At 48.2% G+C, this 21213-nt stretch overlaps 1 protein-coding gene across 4 annotated transcripts in view; it reads right to left on the bottom strand.

Annotated features, from left to right (window-relative positions):
- The window catches only part of LOC108934395 (latent-transforming growth factor beta-binding protein 3-like), a 55410-nt gene that overhangs the window by 27255 nt on the left and 6942 nt on the right, over positions 1-21213 (bottom strand). For all 4 annotated transcript variants that reach the window (XM_029251127.1, XM_029251130.1, XM_029251129.1 and 1 more), the window contains exons 2-5: positions 8252-8533; positions 5993-6156; positions 5304-5409; positions 331-423 (exon numbers count right to left, since the gene is read on the bottom strand). In XM_029251127.1, the coding sequence (XP_029106960.1) occupies positions 331-423; positions 5304-5409; positions 5993-6156; positions 8252-8533 (645 nt within the window). The remainder of the gene's footprint in view (positions 1-330; positions 424-5303; positions 5410-5992; positions 6157-8251; positions 8534-21213) is intronic.

Genomic DNA, 21213 nt, shown 5'->3' with positions numbered 1-21213 from the left:
TGAATTCATTAAGTCGATACAGCATAAATAATAATAAAGGGCATATTCATCAAAGTGCCTGTCAAACAAGACCCAACGCAACTACCGAACATATAAGTTATATTCTGTAGAGTTATTCTGAAAGAGTAAAGAGTCAGAGAGTTCATGGGGGTCCTAGGGCAATGTGATGGCTTGGGGCACCAAAGGCCATAGACGTCTCTCATTGCCACTCTATAATCAGCTCCCTTCAGTGTAAATGTGGAACTCCCCCACTTTAGATCTACACATTTCCTCCCTGGAGCACAACTCAAAGAGAGCTTAATTAAGAAGGTCGACTGATGGGTTCCATACCTTGACAGTGACTGCTGTTCAATCTCTTGTAACCGTGTGGACAGTTAGAGCCGTAATCCTCAATGATGGTCTGGGGCTTATGGACATTGGTGTCTAATTTAGAAAAGGGCAAACACAACACATGGAAAATTGATTAATGTACGGATGTTAATACTACTCAAGACTACTGCAAAAGTAGGTCCTGAATTATAAAAAAATGAAACGGCAGTTGAGGAAGAGCTGGATAGAACTGCTAGCTGGATACTTGGGAATATTTCTGAGCCTTGGAACAATTCACTGGCATAGAGACCTGTGCTGCAGCCGCAGAAATCACTATTGGCCATGAGCTTTTCAAACCACATCAGCAGAGATGGATTTCAGCAAGGGGGCCTAAACTGGGTATTGAACAGCTCCAATCCAGCATCATATTTTTCATTTTGCTGACACTTTTCTCCAACGTAACTTACAGTATTAAACTACTTACAATGATTTACCCATCTAAACTGCTTGGTAATTTTTACTGAAGTATTTCATAGTAAGTAGCTGGTAGCATAGTGGTTAGGGTTGCTACCTTTGGACCCAAAAGTTGCTGGCTTGATTTCTACTTCTGGATGTAGTAGCCTTGAGCAAGATATTTACCCTATACTGCTCCAGTAGAATTACCCTGGCTAAATAATTGTTAGCTGCTTTGGAAAAAAGCTTCAGCCAAACGGAGAAAATGACAGCATATTGCTCGAAGTTACTAAAAGAGATGGCAGGAATCCAGCATGGGTCGTTCGAGAGCAAGGTGTTAGTTCTAACTACCAGGTTACTTGCTGCTCTATATGGTATAAAACAGTAAAATGAAAGATTTGTTTCTAGAAAACATGACTTGTTAATTTATTTAATGAAGCTAACACTAATGTCTGAGCATTTTATGTGAAACGGAAATCTACTGGTTGGTGCCACCTGGCTTGGAGAGATGTGTGGTGTTGACTGGCAGATTGATGTGACCCCTGTGTTTGTCCATGAGTAATATTTCACAGTCTTTTTTCTACAAGATTTTCCCCAGTCATACTGAGCAGGATGTACTTTTCTCTTCTGCAGAAGTGATGCACATCTGTTTTTTGGGGGAACAGCAACCTGATGTTGGGCAGAGTCTATTAAGCAACTGTTTGAAAAGGGCTGTGAAACCACTTAGACTGAAGAACCTACATGTCAAGTGCTTGAATTACAATGCTGGAGAGATCAGTGAGGCACAGCTAGTCAGTCTAAATTGAGAGATGGAACCACTGCATTGGTAGATCTGCTCGTCTCCCTGGTAACGTGCGGTAAAAGGGCTCCGGAATTATGATCCAGGACACAACTGCTGACTGTGGGAAAAGAGCAGTGCTAGAAAAATCCGTATTGCGGCCCGTCTTTGGCCGTTGTCCGTCCTAGAAACGCCGTCGATACGCAGAGCATTAGAAACCGAGGTTTCAGCAAGAGAAGGACGGAAGCGAGAGGAAAAAAGGGCAAGCAGTAGTCAGCCAAACCCTAGAGCGATGGACAAAAGAGAAAGGGAATTTCGTTCTCCTGTACGCGTAACTCACCTATAGGCAGAATGACGCTAAAGTTGACTTTGAAAATAACAGGCATTTCGTAAGGAAAAAGGAGCTTAACGTTCAAGTAAGTAAACCCCAATTAGAAAAGCAGCTGCAAAGTTGAGTCATATTAGGTTAATCGCCAATTAGCAGTATTAGCAGCTATAAAAGAGGTCTGATAATTAGCATTTCAGCATGTCAGTTTTAAAAGCAGGGTTGCTGAACGAATGTAATTCCTGCCTCAACCTGTTTATTTTATGTTGTTTCTAAATAGTTTCACTTAATAGCTTTTAGTGTTTCCCAATCCCTATTGTATTGTTTTTTTTTCTTCATGTTTTTAACTTATTACTTATTGTAATCTAAATGTACGGGGTGCGGTGGCGCAGTGGGTTGGACCGGGTCCTGCTCTCTGGTGGGTCTGGGGTTTGAGTCTCGCTCGGGGTGCCTTGCGACGGACTGGCGTCCCGTTCTGGGTGCGTCCCCTCCCCCTCCAGCCTTACGCCCTGTGTTACCAGGTAGGCTCCGTGACCCCGTATGGGACAAGTGGTTCAGAAGGTGTGTGTGTGATCTAAATGTATGTTGTGACCCCACCTACAAGCTGGCGGGAAAAAAAAAAAATTAAATTGTCAGGTTGTGTATTTGATAAATAAACCTTTGATTGATCAATCTCAGCATCACTGAACCTTTAGTGCAAAGTAAGTTTCACTTCCTTCATCCCTCAAAGAACTGGAGGCTTTGCTTTACGAAGAATGGTACAATAAATCATGACACAGCATTCCAAGAAGGACTGAAGCTCTTCTGAAAGGGAAAGGGTGGCCCTACTCCTTATTAGGTCCTTGATATTAATATAATGTTAGGTGTTTGTTAGTTTGGACATCCCTGTACCTTGTCGGGAAGCTAGAGACAAAAAGCGAAATATTACAAATGAAAACAGGAAAACGTTATATAGATTGTGAGCAAACTTTCTGGATGGAAAAAAATCTGAAAAATGCTGGGGAAGGAACCCGGAGGAGTTCCTGCCCCCCCCAGAGTTTAGGTGATCTATCCTGAAGGGTTACTATTGTTTTAAAACTATGCTTATACTCAGATGTTTTTGCAATGATAGCGAACATTCATTATCATCATAATTCATAGCTAACATGCCTCATTAAATGTTGAAAAAGCTCTTTACACAGCTACTCAACTGTACTTGACTTTAATGCAATGGAGATGTATAAAAATGTAAATAATGCTACATTTACATTTATTCGTTCAGCAGACGCTTTTCTCCAAAGCGACGTACATCTCAGAACGTAAACGACGTAGCGCCATAAATCTCTTCACGTCTACTAATAAAGCCAAACAAGTCGTTAAAAAAACAAGGACGAGCCGTGGTTATGAGGCACAGCTCTAAGGTGCAACAGGAGCGGGTCAAACGGTGTTTGAGCTTTTCCTTCCCGGAGCAAAGCCAGAAACGGACAAGGGTGGAAAACAAGGCAAACTGCAGCTTTCGCCCGTACAAAAATGTATAAAAATGATCAGAAAACCTGACGCATCTGTGCTCCACAAAGAGGGCATTGTCTGCCTCAGGAGGGTGGAGACTATTCTAAGTCCACGGTTGTCCTCCAAGCACAGCTTGAAATTCAATCCGAAGCAATGAAATAATGGCTTCCCACTGTCCAAATACAGAAGTATAGAATATGAATATATACACACACACGTAGGTATAGACAGAAGGGGGTGTGGTGGTGCAGTGGGTTTGGCTGGGTCCTGCTCTCTGGCGGGTCTGGGGTTCGAGTCCTGCTTGGAGTGCCTTGTGATGGACTGGCGTCCCGTCCTGGGCGTGTCCCCTCCAGCCTTATGCCCTGTGTTGCCAGATTAGGCTCTGGTTTGCCACGACCCCGCTTGGGATGAGCGGTTTCAAACTGTGTGTGTGTGTGTGTGTGTGTGTGTGTGTGTGACAGGCACATACAAACATACCCCCAGCTCTGACCCACCAGACTGCTCCCCTACTAGGCACATCCTTCCTTGGGCAACATAATGAGCGCTACCTGCAGTGATGTAAGGGCCCAGCTGACAGTAGGCATTGCTGTTAGTGTTGTTTGGCTGTTGTGGCTGAGAGGAAGAGTGGACCTTGGCCACCTCGCCCACCTTCCGGAACATTCCCCAGTTAGCGTTCCTTGGTTCTCCTTGCCAAAGCTGATGATTGTGGCAGGGTGCGAACACAGTCACCAGTTTTAATTATCACTGAAATTTACCAATGTACGACATTAACGGGATGTTTTAAAATCACGCCAAATAAATGAAGACAACAGATTTTAAAAAGCTGAGAGAACAGGCAATTTGAAAAACGTACAAGTAAAGTCCGGTCTATATGCCGATTTACCTGTTGATATGCATTTATGCATGTTTCATGATATTTTTTTGCATATTTATTACTGTGTTTTAATCTATCGTTGTAGTAACCTGGACAAAAATGTTCACGCTGGAGCAGTGGCATCTTAGTATGGACAAAAAGTTAAGGACATGAATGAGACAAAGAGGAATCAACGAAAGACAAATGACGTAAGATCGAGCAGCACCGGTACAGTGACATCATGCAAGATTTTCCTTCAAATGCACAGTTCTGCTGCCATATAGTAGCTTTCGGGGCAGTAAGTAGTGCAGTGATTTGGGGTGTTGTCTTGCAATCGGAAGGTTCCCAGTTTGAATCCCACTTCTCCCATAATACCCTTGATCAAGACACTAAACTGAGTTTGGTCTGAATACCCTGAGGTCTAAATAAGTAAATAATTTTAAGTATCTTAGTTGTACAAACACTGTAAACTGACAAAGAGAAAGGTGTCAGCTAAAAACAATAATCCACAGCTACTGTTCAGGTTCCCCCATAGTGTGTGAGTGACAGAGAGTGTGTATGATCCACTGATGTATGGATGAGTGACCCAGTGTCAGTAGTGTATCTAGCAGTGTAAGACTTTGGGCGCTCTGGTTTCCTCCCACAGTCCAAAGACATGCTGTTCAGATTCACCCATAGTGTGTGAGTGACAGAGAGAGTGTGTGTTCCACTGATGTATGGATGAGTGGAGTGACCCATTGTAAGTAGTGTATCTAGCAGTGTAAGTCACCGCGGTGAATAAGGTGTGTGGGCTCATAACACTACATAGAGGTCATTGGAGAGAAGCGCCTGCTAAATAAATAAATGTAAATGTAACTTCTACCAACTCAAACAGCTTATATCTTATTGGATCCACTGAAATTAAGGACCGCGCTCAAAGACGCTCAAAGAAGGTCCAAGTTCGGGGACCCGGACTGCCGCGCTTCAGGTTCCCCGCCCCGTAACTCGGTGCGAGAGCCAAGTTAGTTATAGTGTCGGCATCAGGTGAGAGGATCACGTAAAATTTGGAAGTTGAGGTGAATGCAAGTCAAAAGTCGTGTGCGGCTTCTAGGACTCACATGACAGCTTAGGACACTTGTAGCACTTGTTTTGTCCCCAGGACTTCCCCACGCTGCCGCAGCAGTCCTCTTGGTTGGTCAAACCTGGAAGCGGATTACTGCTGCACTAGAACATCAGACAAGGCGCAAATGGAAAAATTAAGGTTAGCGTTACCTCCGACGCTATCGTGACATGCGGAACGCAGAAGATGCAAAGCGAAAAGCGTTTCGGAACAATCGAAGACAGTAGGTGGGGTTCTCAACATCAAACGTTGCTTCCAGTTCATAAAGTTAATTGGAAAAAGTGATAAACAGTCCGGGCGAATTTCACGCGCGCCTTACAGCGCCTTTCAGCGTCCGCAGCCGTGCTGCCGGGGAATATTAGCGAAAGCAATAACAGCCGTCATTCTGGCTTTTGTCTAAGCCTTAAGGCTCGTTCTCGTTCGCAAGCGCGTTGTCTCACGCGTCAGCGGCTTTTGCAAAAAAATGCCAAGAAGAGCCGGGACACCCTTCGCGCAACTACAGCCGACACAGGCTCGTAATGCGTAAGAAATGAAAATAGAGGAAAAATTGCAACGGAAGCAAAGGCAAAGGAGGAGGGGAAAAAAAATCCCGTCCCACATTACGACCGTTGATGTCCCCCGCAGGGACGGTTTAGGCAGTTCCGCCAACCGCGGTGGCCTGCGTCCCATCTCCTGGTTGACACTCACAGCTTGCTTGGGCGTGGTCTCCTGGAAACACCGCCCCCGGGGCTTGTGGGTCGGGGGTGTGAGGCGGACCGCGGTCTTCTGGGGAGGCTTGGCGTCCGAATGCTCCAGCGGCTGGATGACCACCGAGGTGTCCGCAGTGTGGTGCACGCGCACGTTCACCTGCACTGGAAGGACAGACGGAAGCTTCCGATGAGGCCGGGGTGGGGACGCGTGGGGGGTGCGAAAGGAGGGAAGGTATAGAGACCAAATCCAACTGTATACATGAGCAAACTGAAGCGGTTGAGCTTAACTCTCTTTCCCAAAGGTTCAGCAGCTATACCCTCCATGGAGCGTTTAGTCGACGGCTGGAAACATTGTGCTTAGAGCTGCTGCCTTTGGACCCAAAGGTTGCAGGTTTGAATCCCATCTCTGGCTGTAGTACCCTTGAGCAAGGTACTTACCTGAAAATTTCTCCAGTAAAATTACCCAGCTGTACAAATGGATAAACAAGTGTTGACATTATGAGTCACTTTGGAGAAAAACGTGAGCTAAATGAATAAATGGAAGCAAACAGCTGGTAGGGCAGTGGTTAGAGCTCCTGTCCTTGGAACCAAAAGGTTGTAGGTTCAAATCTCCTCTCTAGCTACCGTACCCTTGAGCAAGGTACTCATCCTCAGTTGCTCTGGCTTAAAAAAAGAAGGTTACCCTGCTGTACAGATGGGTAAACAACAACAGGTGGGCTCACACTGTAAGTCACTTTGGAGAAAAGCAGAGCCCTTCTGTCTGAAGCCTAGTTACATGGGATTCATTTAGGTGACACTTCTCTTCTACTGTTAAGCTACCTATAATTATTTAACCACTTATACATCTGGGTAATTTTACTAGAGCAATGTGAGGGTAAGTACCTTGCTAAAAGGTATGACAGCTGGAGGTGGGATTCAAACCTATAACCTATAGGCGCAAAGGCAACTACTAAAGCCCCTACGCTACCAACTCTGCTCTCAAAGGCCTCGAAATAACCAGCTGGTGCCATGATCACACCTGGGATCAATAGTTCCCCCATCCCAGTGCATTTTAGCCTTTCATATTTCTTTTCCGGATCAAAAAAACTAGAGAAAATATAAAGTTGTATCCAGTTTGTCATATTGACCAGCTGCATTAACTTCTATAACTCTACTGAGAAGCTTATGCTTCATAAAGACAGCAAAACGTTTTTTTTTCCCACGACATGCTGAGTAAAACCAGCAGGATTTTGGGTTGCCTGTATCACTCTCAGTAAAGCCGTTTTAACTGTTTTGCAACCTCAGCTCAGCACACGGTGTCGACGTAGACGCGTCCATAAAGTCTGGGTGCGCGTTAAAAACCCCAAAGCGTTTCAAACGTTTTAAATTAAATCCCAAGTGGCTTAAAGTGTTTTAACTACTTATACTACTCTGGCAAATGTTTTTCAGCCACTAACCTTGTTACGTTTCATCAAATCGGTCCCATTATGTAAAAAAAAACTGTGCGAGATAATTCACTTCTGGTCGCAGTTTATTTAGAGCATCAGCTCACGAGTCAAAGTGACCGTCCCTAAAACTGCTCGTGCTCAGTGTTCCTGGCATCTTCTGGCAGCCAGGAATATTTCCCAGAGCAACAGAATTAAGCACTTATCGTGTCTATGCTAATGAGCGAATTACGTTTTTTTTCCTGGGTAGACCTGATTTTTTGTATTTTCAGAATGATTTTCTCATTTCTGACATTTAGAACGGCAAAGTAAACAAATTTCAGCTAAGCTGCCATTCCATTTCAGGAATGCATCTCATTTCCAGATATCCAAGGCCAACCGGGTAGGATATTTTCACACAAGCTGCTCGTGTTCCTCAACAGAAACAGTTGGACGGAGCAGCACCTTCCCTTCTGTTTGCTCAGGGAAGTGGGATCATGCCAAAGGGAGGAGGGTACATTCACATTTATCTGATACTTCCCTCCAAAGCAACTTACAGGGTCAAGGTTACAATTATTGACCCATTTTTACAGCCCGGTAATTTTACTGGAGCAGCTTAGGGTAGATACCTTGCTCAACGGTACTAGAGCTGGAGGTGAGGCTCAAACCTGCAACCTTTGGGTCCAAAGGAAGCAGCTCTAGCCACCATGCTACCAGCTGTCCCACAAAGGGTAACGGAAGAGCTGCTTTTGGAAACCCTTCTCACCTCAGCACACGGGCTACACTAAGCGAGAGGGAAGAGGGGTTCCGCACCCCGGTGAAAGCTTAGGAGGGAGAGCAGTGCCCATCGGTACCTTCTGGCGAGTGCTGCCCACCCCCTTGCGCCAACGGCAGGGTGAACACGGAGTGGGTCTGGGCCATCTTCTTGCGTCCGACCGCCGTCTGGTCCCCGGGGCTTTGCCCATCCGGCACCACCTGCAGGGTGTAGACGGGTTGCTTGTTGCCCTGGGCGGCCTGGGCCTCGGGCATCTGGCGCAAAGGAAACTGGCAGAGGCGGCCCGTGAAGCCAGGAGGACACAGGCAGTGGCTGCGCGAACTGCACACCCCTCCATTCATGCACGTGTGAGGGCACACCACTGGAAGAGAGAGACAGCAAGGAGATTCACGGTTACGCAACGTCAACCTTTCGCTGGAATTCCTTTCCGACCGTTAATTGCGACCCGTCGAGCGAAGGGCTGCGATTCGGAAATGCCGACCGTCGGTCTTTACCGCAGCCTTCCCCGATTCTCTTCGCAGACCTCGATGTGGGGTCGCGTGCGACCGCACTCTGAAACGTCACGGGCCGGCGGTCCCCACACATTTTATTCGTTTGCCTTTCGGAGGTCGTGGCTCCGGTGTTTCGGAACTGCTGGGTCGGGGTCGTCCTCGTCCTCGGCGTCGGGTGACGGCAGCGCCTAACGAAATTAACGCCGAACCTCGGAGCTCGGCACAAACTCTCCCGCCTTCTGTCTGGTTTGCCGACGGGCATGTGAGCCTCGAACGTAACGCGTAGACCCGACGCATCCACAGCGTACACGTACGTAAAGGACTAGCCCGTCGCTCTACTTCCAGACCGGTTTATGGAACAAATGGAATAATGTTATTCTGGGGAACTATAATCTTCTGTCATCACCTTAGGCCTGTTATTTACATAATAAGCCACCGTGCTTCAGCACGTGACGTTTTAAATTGGAAGCGGTCTTAACATAGTAATCAACGGGACCCCTGGGGCTCCAGTAGCACGAAAGTGTTTACAAGCAAAGGTTTGTACATGCAAGATCCTGACAAATTTCAGATTTTGGAACGTCCTGTTTTTCCCGCCTAGCAATTAAAGGAGATGAAAATGATACCGGTTCACAAGAGTTTACGTCTGGAAACGTTAAGCGTTTCAAAGGAGCGCTGCATCAAAAGGGTTCGAGGCCCTTTTCGAAAATCAAACACGCTGTCCGAAACCGCTCGTGGCAAACCGGAGCCTAACCCGGCAACGCAGGGCGTAAGGCTGGGGGGGGAGGGGACACACCCGGGGCGGGACGCCAGTCCGTCGCAAGGCACTCCAGGCGGGACTCGAACCCCAGACCCACCGGAGAGCAGGACCCGGTCAAACCCACTGTGTCACCGCACCCCCTCCTTTTCGAGAACTACATGGGGAATGTAGACAATTAACACTTTTCACCTCTCACTTCCGACTCCTCGTTCTCTCATCCCAGTTACGATGCTGCCTGTTTTTCTTGTCCAATCCCACAGGCTGGAGCCCATAACGCCAGCTTCTTTGATGTTCTGCCCCGTTTTTGCCTCGTCCGCGGCCGAGCCCTTCACGGCCCACATATTTTGTGATGTTTACCCATATTTGCAATAACGCAGCTGACCCAAAACCGCTCGCCGCTTTTTCCGGCGCAACCCCATCTATGGTAGGTGGGCACGGTTTCGGTTCGAAAGCCCTCGGCCTCACCCTCCGGCGCAAAAAACGACGACGCGTCTGAAACTCGAGGAAACGCGTAACGCAGTCAAATTAGCGCTGACTGAAAAAGAAACCGTGTCCAGAAGGTCCTTTAAATATCCCTTCCCACCTCGGCCCAATTGTTCCTTCGCTCTAACGACACCCCCGGAAAGGATGGAAGCGCAACCATCAACTCGGTACAAAATGGCTTTAAAAAAAAAAAAAAGGCCATTCACTCACAAAACCTGCGGTTAGACAGTGTGTTTAAAACGCCTGCAAAACGACCACTCCTTGCTCAATTCCGACGGCACGGGAAAGATTACTCACAGGTCCGAGGTCCTCCCGACACGAGGCGCTCGCTCTCGGCTATTCGAGGGAGGCCGGAGCAATCGGGCGACCGTCTGCCGCATCGCCCCCTTGTTCGGGCCGCCCCCTAACGATCGCGTTTGCTCATGGATCACGGGCAAAAAAAACAAGAAACACACACACACACTTTCTGAACTGCTTGTCCCACACAGAGTCGCAGGGAGCCAGAGCCTAACCCAGCAACACAGGACATAAGGCCAGATGGGGAAGGGACACACCAAGGACGGGATGACAGTCCGTCGCAAGGCACCCCAAGCGGGACTTGAACCCCAGGCCCGCTAGAAAGCGGGACCTGGTCCAACCCACTGCGCCACCAGCAAAAAAAAAAACAAAGAAACAAAAAGGAAAGACCCGTGACATATTCAAGCAACACAGACGAAAAGCTACGAATAAGTGCCAGAGTAAAATGCGTGTGAAACAGCGTACGTAGGGGGCGAATCGTTCAAAAATGGGCGAGCGTGACGCGGCCCGTTCCGCGTACGTGCTCATTAGCAGCGGCGGTAAAGTTTCGGTCAGGGCGTTTCGGGGCTTGGGGTTTGGGCTTTGGGTAGCCAGCAGTCAAATGGCTTTTCCAGCTCGCAACGCACATCCCCCGGGACGAAAGGAGACGTTCGCCCCGGTGCCATCCGGCCAGCAGCCGGCTCGACCGGGCGCCCAACGCAACGGGAAGCGGCGCTGCCGGGACGAGTTCTCCGTTAAAACGGCGAGAGCCGTGCTGAAAAAGTGCTCCCGGTCCAGCTTCCTTGTCTCAGAACATAAATAACAGGCATAAGGCGGCCAGGAGCAGCGCGTATAGCGTCCGCCCGCGGCCGTCCGGTGCGATCGCTTCTCACAAAAGCGAGACGACCCGAATCGTGCGGCCGAAGCTGCCTCCGACCGGGCACGTTCCCTTCCAGAAACTGTCCGTAAGAGCGGGAGGAAATGCAGGAGGGATGGGCGGGGCGGGAAGAGAAAGAGAGATTATGTAGTATGTCAGCTTTTTTAAATCTAATATGTGATGGCTGTTCAAGTGCTCTGGCACTGATGCTGGGATGCGAGGCCAGCGAAGCCATTTGAATGTCGGAGAGCCAGGGGAAAGACTGGCTCGTAAAAAAAGGCACGCAGACGCCGTCTGAACGAAAGCGTTCGAAAAGAACAATATAGAAAATAGACTGGGAATAAGCCTGGGGCACAGCGGGTTGCGCCGGATCCTGCTCTCGGGTGGGTCTGGGGTTCGAGTCCCGCTTGGGGTGCCTTGCGACGGACTGGCGTCCCGTCCCGGGTGCGTCCCCTCCCCCTCCGGCCTTACGTCCCGTGTGCCGGGTTAGGCTCCGGCTCCCCGCGACCCCGCATGGGACAAGCGGTTTCGGGTGATGTATGACACTGGGAATGGAGTGAGACTTAAAGGAGCAGTTTACCGCAGTGTTGTTTTTACTATGGGGCGCAGTGGGTTTGACTGGGTCCTGCTCTCCGGTGGGTCTGGGGTTTGAGTCCCACTTGGGGTACCTTGTGATAGACTGGTGTCCCCTACCCCTCTGGCCTTATGTTGCCAGGTTAGGCTCTGGCTCCCTATCACCCTGCGTGTGTGTGTGTGTGTTGGTACAGATGCAAGAACACTGGTTTCTCATGACAGCCAAACCTTGGCCAATTCATGCTCCATCCCGCATCCCAGATGTCAAGAATTACTCACCTCCTTGGTGGTTGTTTTTTTTTTCCCTTTTTCCTACTGTTTGTGTCGACACTCACAGCTCTGTCTGTGTGATTTTACTGTGCACAGAGATGTAGGCCAGCAGATATAGCATGCGAGGGAACGACAAGTATGCGCATTTCGGCGGGCCTTCCGAAACATTTCTCCACATCTGGAGGGGAAAAAAAAAATTTGGTCTCAAATTCGTAATGTGTTCATATCCCTGCCGTGTCTTTTTCCGATTCTCCTGCCAGAGTATTTTTCCCCCCATTTAATTCTCGCCATCTCAGTCATCACCCCTGATACAAAAAAAAAATAAAAAATCTTCTCCTGCCTCTTTAAAGGTAAATCACAGCATCGTGAGGAAAGCGATTCTCGCTCCTCTGTCACATTAAACACCGTGCTGGGAAAATCCTCCGGAACAATCTTTCCTGCTTTAATTGCTCCTGAGGGTTTCGACACACTGGAAGAACATCTTGAAGTCGCTCCCGCGTTGGGATGTGTTCAGTGCCCGTTTTCAGGAGACGTGCAGACATTTCCTGGAAATGCTGCGTTACATTTACTCATTTAGCTGACACTTGTCTCCAAAGCAACTTACTATTATTTACCCACTTATACAGCTGGGTAATTTTACTGGAGCAGTTCAGGGTAAGTACATTGCTCACGGGTACTACAGCCACAAGTGAGATTTAAACCTGTAACCTTCAGGTCTAAAGGCAGCAGCTCTAACCACTGCACTACCAGCATTATTTTTCAACAATAAGTGAAGTTTAAAGCCACTTCTCTACATGAAACTTTACTTTTATGTTCCGTTTTAATGACAAGGTTCCGCTTCTGCCCGCTTGTCAATCTCAGACACATCAGGTGAAGATGGAACCTGTGTTTGGGTACAATAAACTGCACTTCTCAGCGGGTGTCGGTCGCTTGCTCGTGCATTGGGAGGAGGTACTCGGTGCAAACACTACAGAAATTCTCTTTGCCTTGGAGTCGAGCTGTCTGAACAAGGTTATTTATATGTATTCAGTGAGCTGACACTTTTCTCCAAAGCAATTTCCAATGAACTCTATGAAGTGTTACTAGCCCACACACCTTATTTACCGCGGTGACTTACGCTGCTAGATACCCTACTTACACTGGGTCACTCATCCATACATCAGTGGAACACACTCTCTCTCTGTCACTCACACACCATGCGTGAAACAGAACAGGATGTCTTTGGACTGTGGGAGGAAACCAGAGCACCCTGAGGAAACCCACACAGACACAGGGAGAACATGCAAACTCCGCACAGACCGAGTGGAGATCGAACCCATGCCCTCTCACACCACCCAGGTGCTGAGACACAGCAGCGCGACTCACTGTGCCACCCACTCATTTTACTCATTTATACAGGTAGGAGTGCTGGCAGTGGCACAGTGGCACAGTGGGTTTGGCTAGGTCCTGCTCTCTGGTGGGTGTGGAGTTCGAGTCCCGCTGGGGGCGCCTCGCGACGGACTGGTGTCCCGTCCGGGGCGCGCGTCCTCTCCCCCTCCAGGGCTGGGTTGGGCTCCGGCTCCCCCGGACGAGCGGTTTCAGACAACGCGTGTGTCTACAGCTGGGTAATTTTACCGGAGCAATGTAGAGTAAGTACTTACTTAGGGGTACTACAGTTGGAGGAGAATTCAAACCTGCAAATTTTGGATATAAAGCAGCAGCTCTGACAACTACACCACCGCTGAATTCGTGGCAGAAACGTTGGCAGGACGCTATGGGGACAAATGGAACACGTGTATGAGCATTTCTGTATTCCCAATATAATTGTTAGGTTTCGTTGTGAGTAACCCACCCACTTTTTTTTTTTTTTTTTTAAAAACCGTCATCCTCTACCTTTCTGGCCGCGTGCTGCCCGATACGTCATCCTGCATTCCAGACGCAGTGGAACATCCACATCATGCGGCGCGGCGTACGGATTCCATGTGCTACCCTCGCGAATCTGCGCAAGGCATTAGGCCTCCCTTTGTTTCTTCTACGAGAGAACAGGGCCAACAGATGTGGGGGTGGGAAGATGTGGGAAGGACTGGATCCCAGTAACCGATCGCTTCCTCATGCTGGGCGACCGGCCTGACGCTTCAGCAAACTGCTCTTAGTCCGGTTACCGCGGCGGCTCCGAGCCTCAAGGGGGTCGTTTTGTCTCCCGACACCTCGCCGATGCGCCGCGGTGCGTTGCGGTGCTTTCGCATCGCCATCTTACCTTGTTACATTGTACCTTTGACTCTTGAATTGCAGAAAAAAAAGTGTAAATTTTAATCAAAGTTACCGATCGTCTGTTATTCGGATAACGCGTGATATTTGAGAAATACCGTTTTCGCCCAAACGCCAACCTGCAAGACACCTTATTTAGTCAGTCGTGTTGGTCGACTCACCTTTACGCACCTTTAACTTGGGTATCGTCACATTTCCATGCACGGGGTATTTGCTCCGAACACAACGGCGCGCACACACTGACTGAAACCGCTTGTTCCAAGGGGGGGGTCGTGGCAAACCAGAACCTAGCCTGCCAACAAGGGGGGGGGGGCATGCCCAGGGCAGGACACCAAGCTGTCACAGGGCACCCCAAGCAGGATTCGAACCCCAGACCCACCAGAGAGCAGGACCTGGCCAAGCCCACCGCGCCACGATGCCCTCCCCCACCCCCCCAGAAGAGACGTGCCTTTATTAATAAGCACAGAGTGTTTGGTGGCTACAGCAAAGCACATGCACATGATAAACTGTCAATACCGCCACTGTTACATGCAAGAAAGTGCCGGAACGCGTTTTGAAATCTTCAGCTCGGTGTCTGTGTAACTTCGACAAAAAAAAAAAAAACACCTCGCTGAATGAGCGCTCACAAGTATCGTGCGAAGGAAGCTGGATGATCTGTAGTCAATGTACAGGACGGACTGTAGTGTAAGTATCAGAGATGCTGCCTTTGGACCTAAAGGTTGCAGGTTTGAGTCCCACCTCTGGTTATACAACCCTTGAGCAAAGTGCTTACCATAAAGTTGGTCCAGTAAAGTGACCCAGCTGTGTAAATAATTGTAAAATAGAAATGACTCCGGAGAAAGGCATCAGTTAAATGAATAAACTTGGAATGTGCTCCCACCCTTCATTTAGTGCGGTTAGTTTTTTGAGGGCAGCTGGTAGCTTAATGGTTAAAACTGCTGCCTTTATATCCAAAAGATCACAGGTTTGAGTCCCACCTCCGGCTGTAGTACCCTTGCATGATGTACTTACCCTAAATTGCTCCAGTAAAGTTAGCCCAGCTGTATAAATGGGTAAATAACTAAGTTGCTTTGGAAAAAACCATTAGCTAGTGGTGGGGGGTTCGAGTCCTGCTTGGGGTGCCTTGCAATGGACTGGTGTCCTGTCCCGGGTGAGTCTCCTCTTCCTCCAGCCCTGTGCACTGTGTTGATGGGTGAGGCTCCGGTTTGCCCTGACCCTGCTTGGGACAAGTGGTTTCAGTGTGTGTGTTAATAAATGCAATGTGTTACCAGGTGCCATGATCAGGTATGCTATCTAAAGGAAATATCAGCAGAAAAAACGAATCAAACATTAAACAGTTTCAGGGTAAAAAAGTGCACATACAGTCCCGTTAATATCGGTGTAGAAAAATTTCGAGGCGTGCACCACCAAAACTTGGGCTTTCGGACTCTCCCGCTGAAGGCTGTGTTGCGGAGGCCTCTGTAAATCTTTAAGCGTGTCAGTTCCCCGCATCTGGCGTCGGATGCCTGCTAAATATAGCGAAAGGGCACTAAATTTTGCTGCTCATCTCAGTCACAAAGGCTACAGGGAAGCAAAGCTTCTTGTAAATAAAAACATTAGGGTCTATTTATAGTCACACTTTCTGAAAGAGGACTAAACGAGTTCAACTTTTGAAACTCCACCAGGCGAATGAAGAAAAAGATTTTTGGCAGTCACATACCCAAACATCAGCTTGAGCAACGTTTTCAGCTCATGCCAAACGAGACATAAAAAAAAAAAGATGTATACAAATACATTCACAAAAACAATATTGTAAAAAACACCTCTAACGACAAGACATCTGTAATGCAAATTTCACTCAAGGTTTGGATTTAGGTTTTTTCATCCAAAAAAGTGGAATTCTGAGCCTTGTTATTTTATAAATGATCGTGACACATTTTAATTGGTGTATTTATAGGATTTCGACATACAATTCAGGCTGGTACCAGTCTCTGGAAGTGGGGTGGGAAACATTCTGGGACGATAGACGCAACGCGAGGTACGCACACACGCACCCGATCGCACCTAAATCAACATAGTCAAGGTTATTTAGACACACCGGTTCACCTGACATGCCTGCGCCCGCTCTCCGGTGGGTCTGGGGTTCGAGTCCCGCTCGGGGTGCCTTGTGATGGACTGGCGTCCCTTCCTGGGTGCGTCCCCATCCTCTCCAGCCTTGCGTCCTGTGTTGCCGGGTTAGGCTCCGGCTCACCGCGACCCCGTATGGGACAAGCGGTTTCAGTCTTTGTGATGTGTGAGTTCAGCTAACCACCACATGTGGGGGGAAACCAGAGCTCCAGAAAGAATCCCAGCGAGACACAGAGAGAACATCCGAGCTCTTTAAAGAGAGTGTTGAGGTCAGTCTCAAACCTACAACCCTGGAGCCGTGTGGCAAGCCACCAGGTTACGGCGACACCCCACATTTAGACATGTGATGTTGATTATAATTATTTACAGGAACTAGATTACAATGCAATCGCACTACAGCTATTCATCTGCCGCTGGCAGCAAGCTTTCCGAGTTGTCCTGTCATCAGATTTAACTTTGTTAAAAGTGGCTCGTATAAAACCTGTGCCCTAGAGGAAAACTGCACAGGATCTCCCTCCACACTTGCACTTGGCTTTTAAGGAATTTCGCATGGCAAATTTCTAAAAATAATCTGAAACCGCCCGCTGCCCTGTGGTTTTGCAAGCTCAAGATATTCATTGACTGGTTTGCCATGTGACCTCACTCAACTACCTTCAGTCAAACTTTGAAAACTATTTAAATTTGTCTATTTATCCTTTCAGTTAAAGACACTTTGTGATGGCTCACGCCTCTCCTTAGAAATAACATTGCATCAGGGTAAATAAGGTAAACTACGGCCAAGCTATAGGTGGCACAGTGAGTATGCTACTGTCTCACAGCACCTGGGTGGAACGAGAGGACATGGGTTCGATCTCCCTTCAGTCTGTGTGGAGTTTGCATGTTCTCCCTGTGTCTGTGTGGGTTTCCTTGGGGTGCTCTGGTTTCCTCACACAGTCCAAAGACATGCTGTTCAGGTTCACCCATAGTATGTGAGTGACAGAGAGTGTGTTCCACTGATGCATGGGTGAGTGAGCCAGTGTAAGTAGTGCATCTAGCGGTGTAAGTCACCGCGGTAAATAAGGTGTGTGGGCTGATAACACTACATAGAGTTCATTGGAAGTCACTTTGGAGAAAAGTGCCTGCTATATAAATAAATGCATGTGATTTCCCCCTCATCCAATTTAATGTGCCCTGTACATGACATTTATGTCAACAGTGCGCCAAGACTCTCCGGTACGCAACCCGGTCTTCTCGGACATTTTTTACTTTATTACGAAATCCCTATTAAATTCAATTGATAGAGGACACAATATAGCTAACAAAGTCGACGAGGCCACCCTCACCGTTGATTTATTTACCTACCACCCCCCGGTCTAAGTGAGTTAGGGTTAGAGAGAGGCAGTGTAGACTGTCGCACTGCCTTCTCTGAACGATTAAATCCGCATAGTTTACACCATATCCGTACCGTGCGCTGCTACGTTTACCGCCTTAGTCCCCGTCCATCCTGAGCTCAGAAACAGTTGTGTCAGTGCAAGTAGAATAATGGCCATTAAACATCTAATGCTTTTCCTACCATTGTACTTCTAATGTCACTTACTGTTTTTGGCACAACCGCCTCTTGTTCCACTTCTGGAAAGCAACGATGACGACGATAACGATGAAAGACACGAGAACCCTGGCGAGCCTTAAAGCCGAGACCACGTCCTCAAATAGCCGTCGCCTGTAAACTAGTGACCGCATGCCACTTAGAGAAGGCTTCGGCACACCAGGCCAGACATCTGCAGTCATACCCAGAACCCAACGAAAATGACATAATAATGGCCTTTGGAACTCGGTGCTGGGAAAGGCGGCGGAATGGCAGTCCTGGGGGCCGGAAGGACGCCGATGGACCGGGTGGCCAGAGACGCGCACGGCACCCTAACTCGGTTCAGTCCGAACGCGGGGGAGCGGCGCAAACGGCGGATCGAGGGCCATCGTGAACGAAATTCCCATTTTCACATCACCGTACTTACGTTTGTTCATTTAGCTGAGACTTGTTTCCCAAGGAACTTACAAAATTGAGGTACCTGCAATTATTTATCGATTTATACAGCAGGGTAATTTTACTGGAGCGATTTAAGGTAAGTACTTTGTTGAAGGGTACTACAGCTGGAGGTGGGAATTGAACCTGTGACCTTTGGGTCCCACAGCAGTAGTGCTAACCACTACAGTACTGGCTGCGTAGCAGGGTAAATCACTGCCTTATATTATTAACAGGTTATGCTGGATGAAGCAGTTTTTCCACAACAGAACTCCACCGTTAAATGACATCTTCACCTCCGGATCCGGGCGATCTTTTTATTTTCGCACAATCCTGCCTCCGATAGCACAGGAAAGTGTCTTTCCTAAAATACTGCGGCACTAATAGCGTTTTCCGTTTCATTTGCACAGCAATTAATGGACTTCAGGGTGACAGACTGGGAATGTGAATTTGCAGTACTATATCTAGGGATGACTGGAAGCTAAATTCATTGGATTTGATTTATTTCCCCCAATTTACCAACAGAACAGAGAAGGGACACGACAACTGAGAGACACAATTAGAAAAAATACAGATACATGCAGCATATATATAAAACGGGGGCAAAAAAGTTGCAATGTTAAACAGAAGTGGTCACGTAGCACTAAGTCTTAGTGGTTCCAAAATGTGACTAAATATTCCAGAAGAATCTGAAGAGATGAGCTTTTCTCCCACTTTGGTGGCCCCTAATCACACGCTATTCTTATTTCTTCTTCCACAGAGTCGTGCATCAGTTCTATATGCTAATATATAAAGACCTTTCGATACAATTTGACACCCTCAGGAATAACTCAACCCTTTTGACATTCATTCCCAAGGCCCATTTCGTCCAAGTGTCAATCGGAGATGAAAACGAGAGCCTACCTGAAATCCCCTAACCGTCTCCACACGTCTCATCAAGCTCGAAGACTGCTGAATGTTCAAGTAGCAGATAAGTCTTATAAAGTCTCTGAATAAAAGGACAGTGTTGGTTAGCATCCTCATCTGGGACCAGTTAAACATTTGCTTCATTTGTGCAGCTCCCAAAAAAAAGGCCACATTTAGCAGATTCTTCTCCCCAAAGTGACTTACTGGGTTAATCTAGTTACTTACCCATTCATAGAGGCGGGAAACTTTTTAATGGGAGCCATTTAAGGTAAGTACCTTGCTCGGGGGTACTACAGTTGGAGATGAGATTCAAACCCGAGACCTTTGGGGTCAAAGGCAGTAGCTCTAACCACTACGCTACCAGCTGTCCGCTGCTTACTTGATACAGAAACTCCCTCCTCCTCTCCGGGGTGGGAAATTTTCATAGTAGGCCTTTTACTATTCAAAAGAAAAAATCCAACCAATTTTAATAACCGCTTGTCCCGAGCGGGGTCGCGGCGAGCCGGAGCTTATCCCGGAGACATCGGGTGCGAGGACGAAGGGGAGGGGGGAGCGCACCCTGGATGGGACACCAGGCCGCCACGGGGCCACGATTATTGACCCAGTCACGCAGCTGGGCGAAGGTACTGGAGCAATTGCAGGGTAAGTACCCTACTCAAGGGCACTACAGCAGGAGGCGAGGATCGAACCCCCAACCCTTGGAGCTCAAAAGAAAACACACACACATTTTCTGAGCCGCTTGTCCCATACGGGGTCGCGGGGAACCGGAGCCTACCCGGTAACAAAGGGCGTAAGGCCGGAGGGGGAGGGGACGCACCCAGGACGGGACGCCAGTCCATCACAAGGCACCCCAAGCGGGACTCGAACCCCAGACCCACCGGAGAGCAGGACCCAGTCCAACCCGCTGCGCCCCCCGTCAAAAGAAAACAGAAGTCAATATATCCAATTTTTTAATAGACCCACCTGATAAACGGAAAGGAACTTAGAAATGAGCAAACATGGACAAATATTCATCCTAATTACATAAGTTCTTGGAAATAAGGACATTTGCACCGGGGAGGATGATGGTAAGAAGGGCTCGTGCACCACCAGCTCGCGTCGGGCATTCAGCCGATTAAACTTTTTAAAAACGTGACGTGTAATCAACCATTACATATTTTTTGCTCGCATTCTTTCCATTTGTTCCAGTTGCAGCGGTGTGGAAACAATCTACGCATCCAGCTCTTCGTCTTCACGGTATTAACGAGACGCTCTGTTCTGGGAATTCGCGCAACCCCTCTTTGCGGCAACTCGGTTTCTCCGAAACAGACACCATATGTTGTTTAGATGTGTTAAAAAAAAAAAACGAGTGACCTTTAAAAGGACGAGGGATTAAGAACAACAAAAATAAAATGTGAGGGATGAAAGCTCCTGTGGGAATCGCGAGCGGCTCATTTTGAAAAGAGCCCAGAATAGCGAAGGCCACAACCAATTTTAGGAAATTAGGTTATTGTCTCAACAGACATGAGTGCATCGTGCCATTTCCTGCTCGGTCTTCGTCCACGTCTCTTCCCGAGGGGCCTCTCTTCCAGAGCAGTGGAGATAAGGCCTCTTCGTGCCGAGCCTTTATTCATCGCGCATAAGAAGCCGAGGCTTTTTTTTCCCCCCGGATTTTATCTCCTGGTAGCAGAACTGCTATTAAACCTCCTGGATCCCTCTGTTTATAGCGCGCAGACACACTCGCTGCTGGAAGACTCATACTCCACCTCGAGCGTCAAATAACTACTTTTTCCGTCCCCCCCCCCCCCCCCCCGCCCCTTCCTTATAAAGTCTTCCTGAACTCCCCAAACGGGAGCGTTCGTTGGAGCACGTCTCGATCGCGGGAGCCCTTGCCAGACACGGCCGCTTGTCCGATGGACGGCCGCCCGCATCCCGCACCCGACTGACGTTGGGCATTTCATCCTCTCAGAGGCAAAAACAATAAAGTCCGGTCTGTTTTTTCCACTCCGCACAGAATATCACTCGAACTGAGTCAGTGACTGGAAAAAACAAAAAAAAAGAAAAAAGTAGAAGCACG

The sequence above is a fragment of the Scleropages formosus genome, chromosome 4 (assembly GCF_900964775.1).
Source record: "Scleropages formosus chromosome 4, fSclFor1.1, whole genome shotgun sequence".
Classification (NCBI taxonomy): Eukaryota; Metazoa; Chordata; class Actinopteri; order Osteoglossiformes; family Osteoglossidae; genus Scleropages; species Scleropages formosus.
Note: the sequence above shows the minus strand (reverse complement) of the source record. Positions and strands in the feature narration are given on the sequence as shown.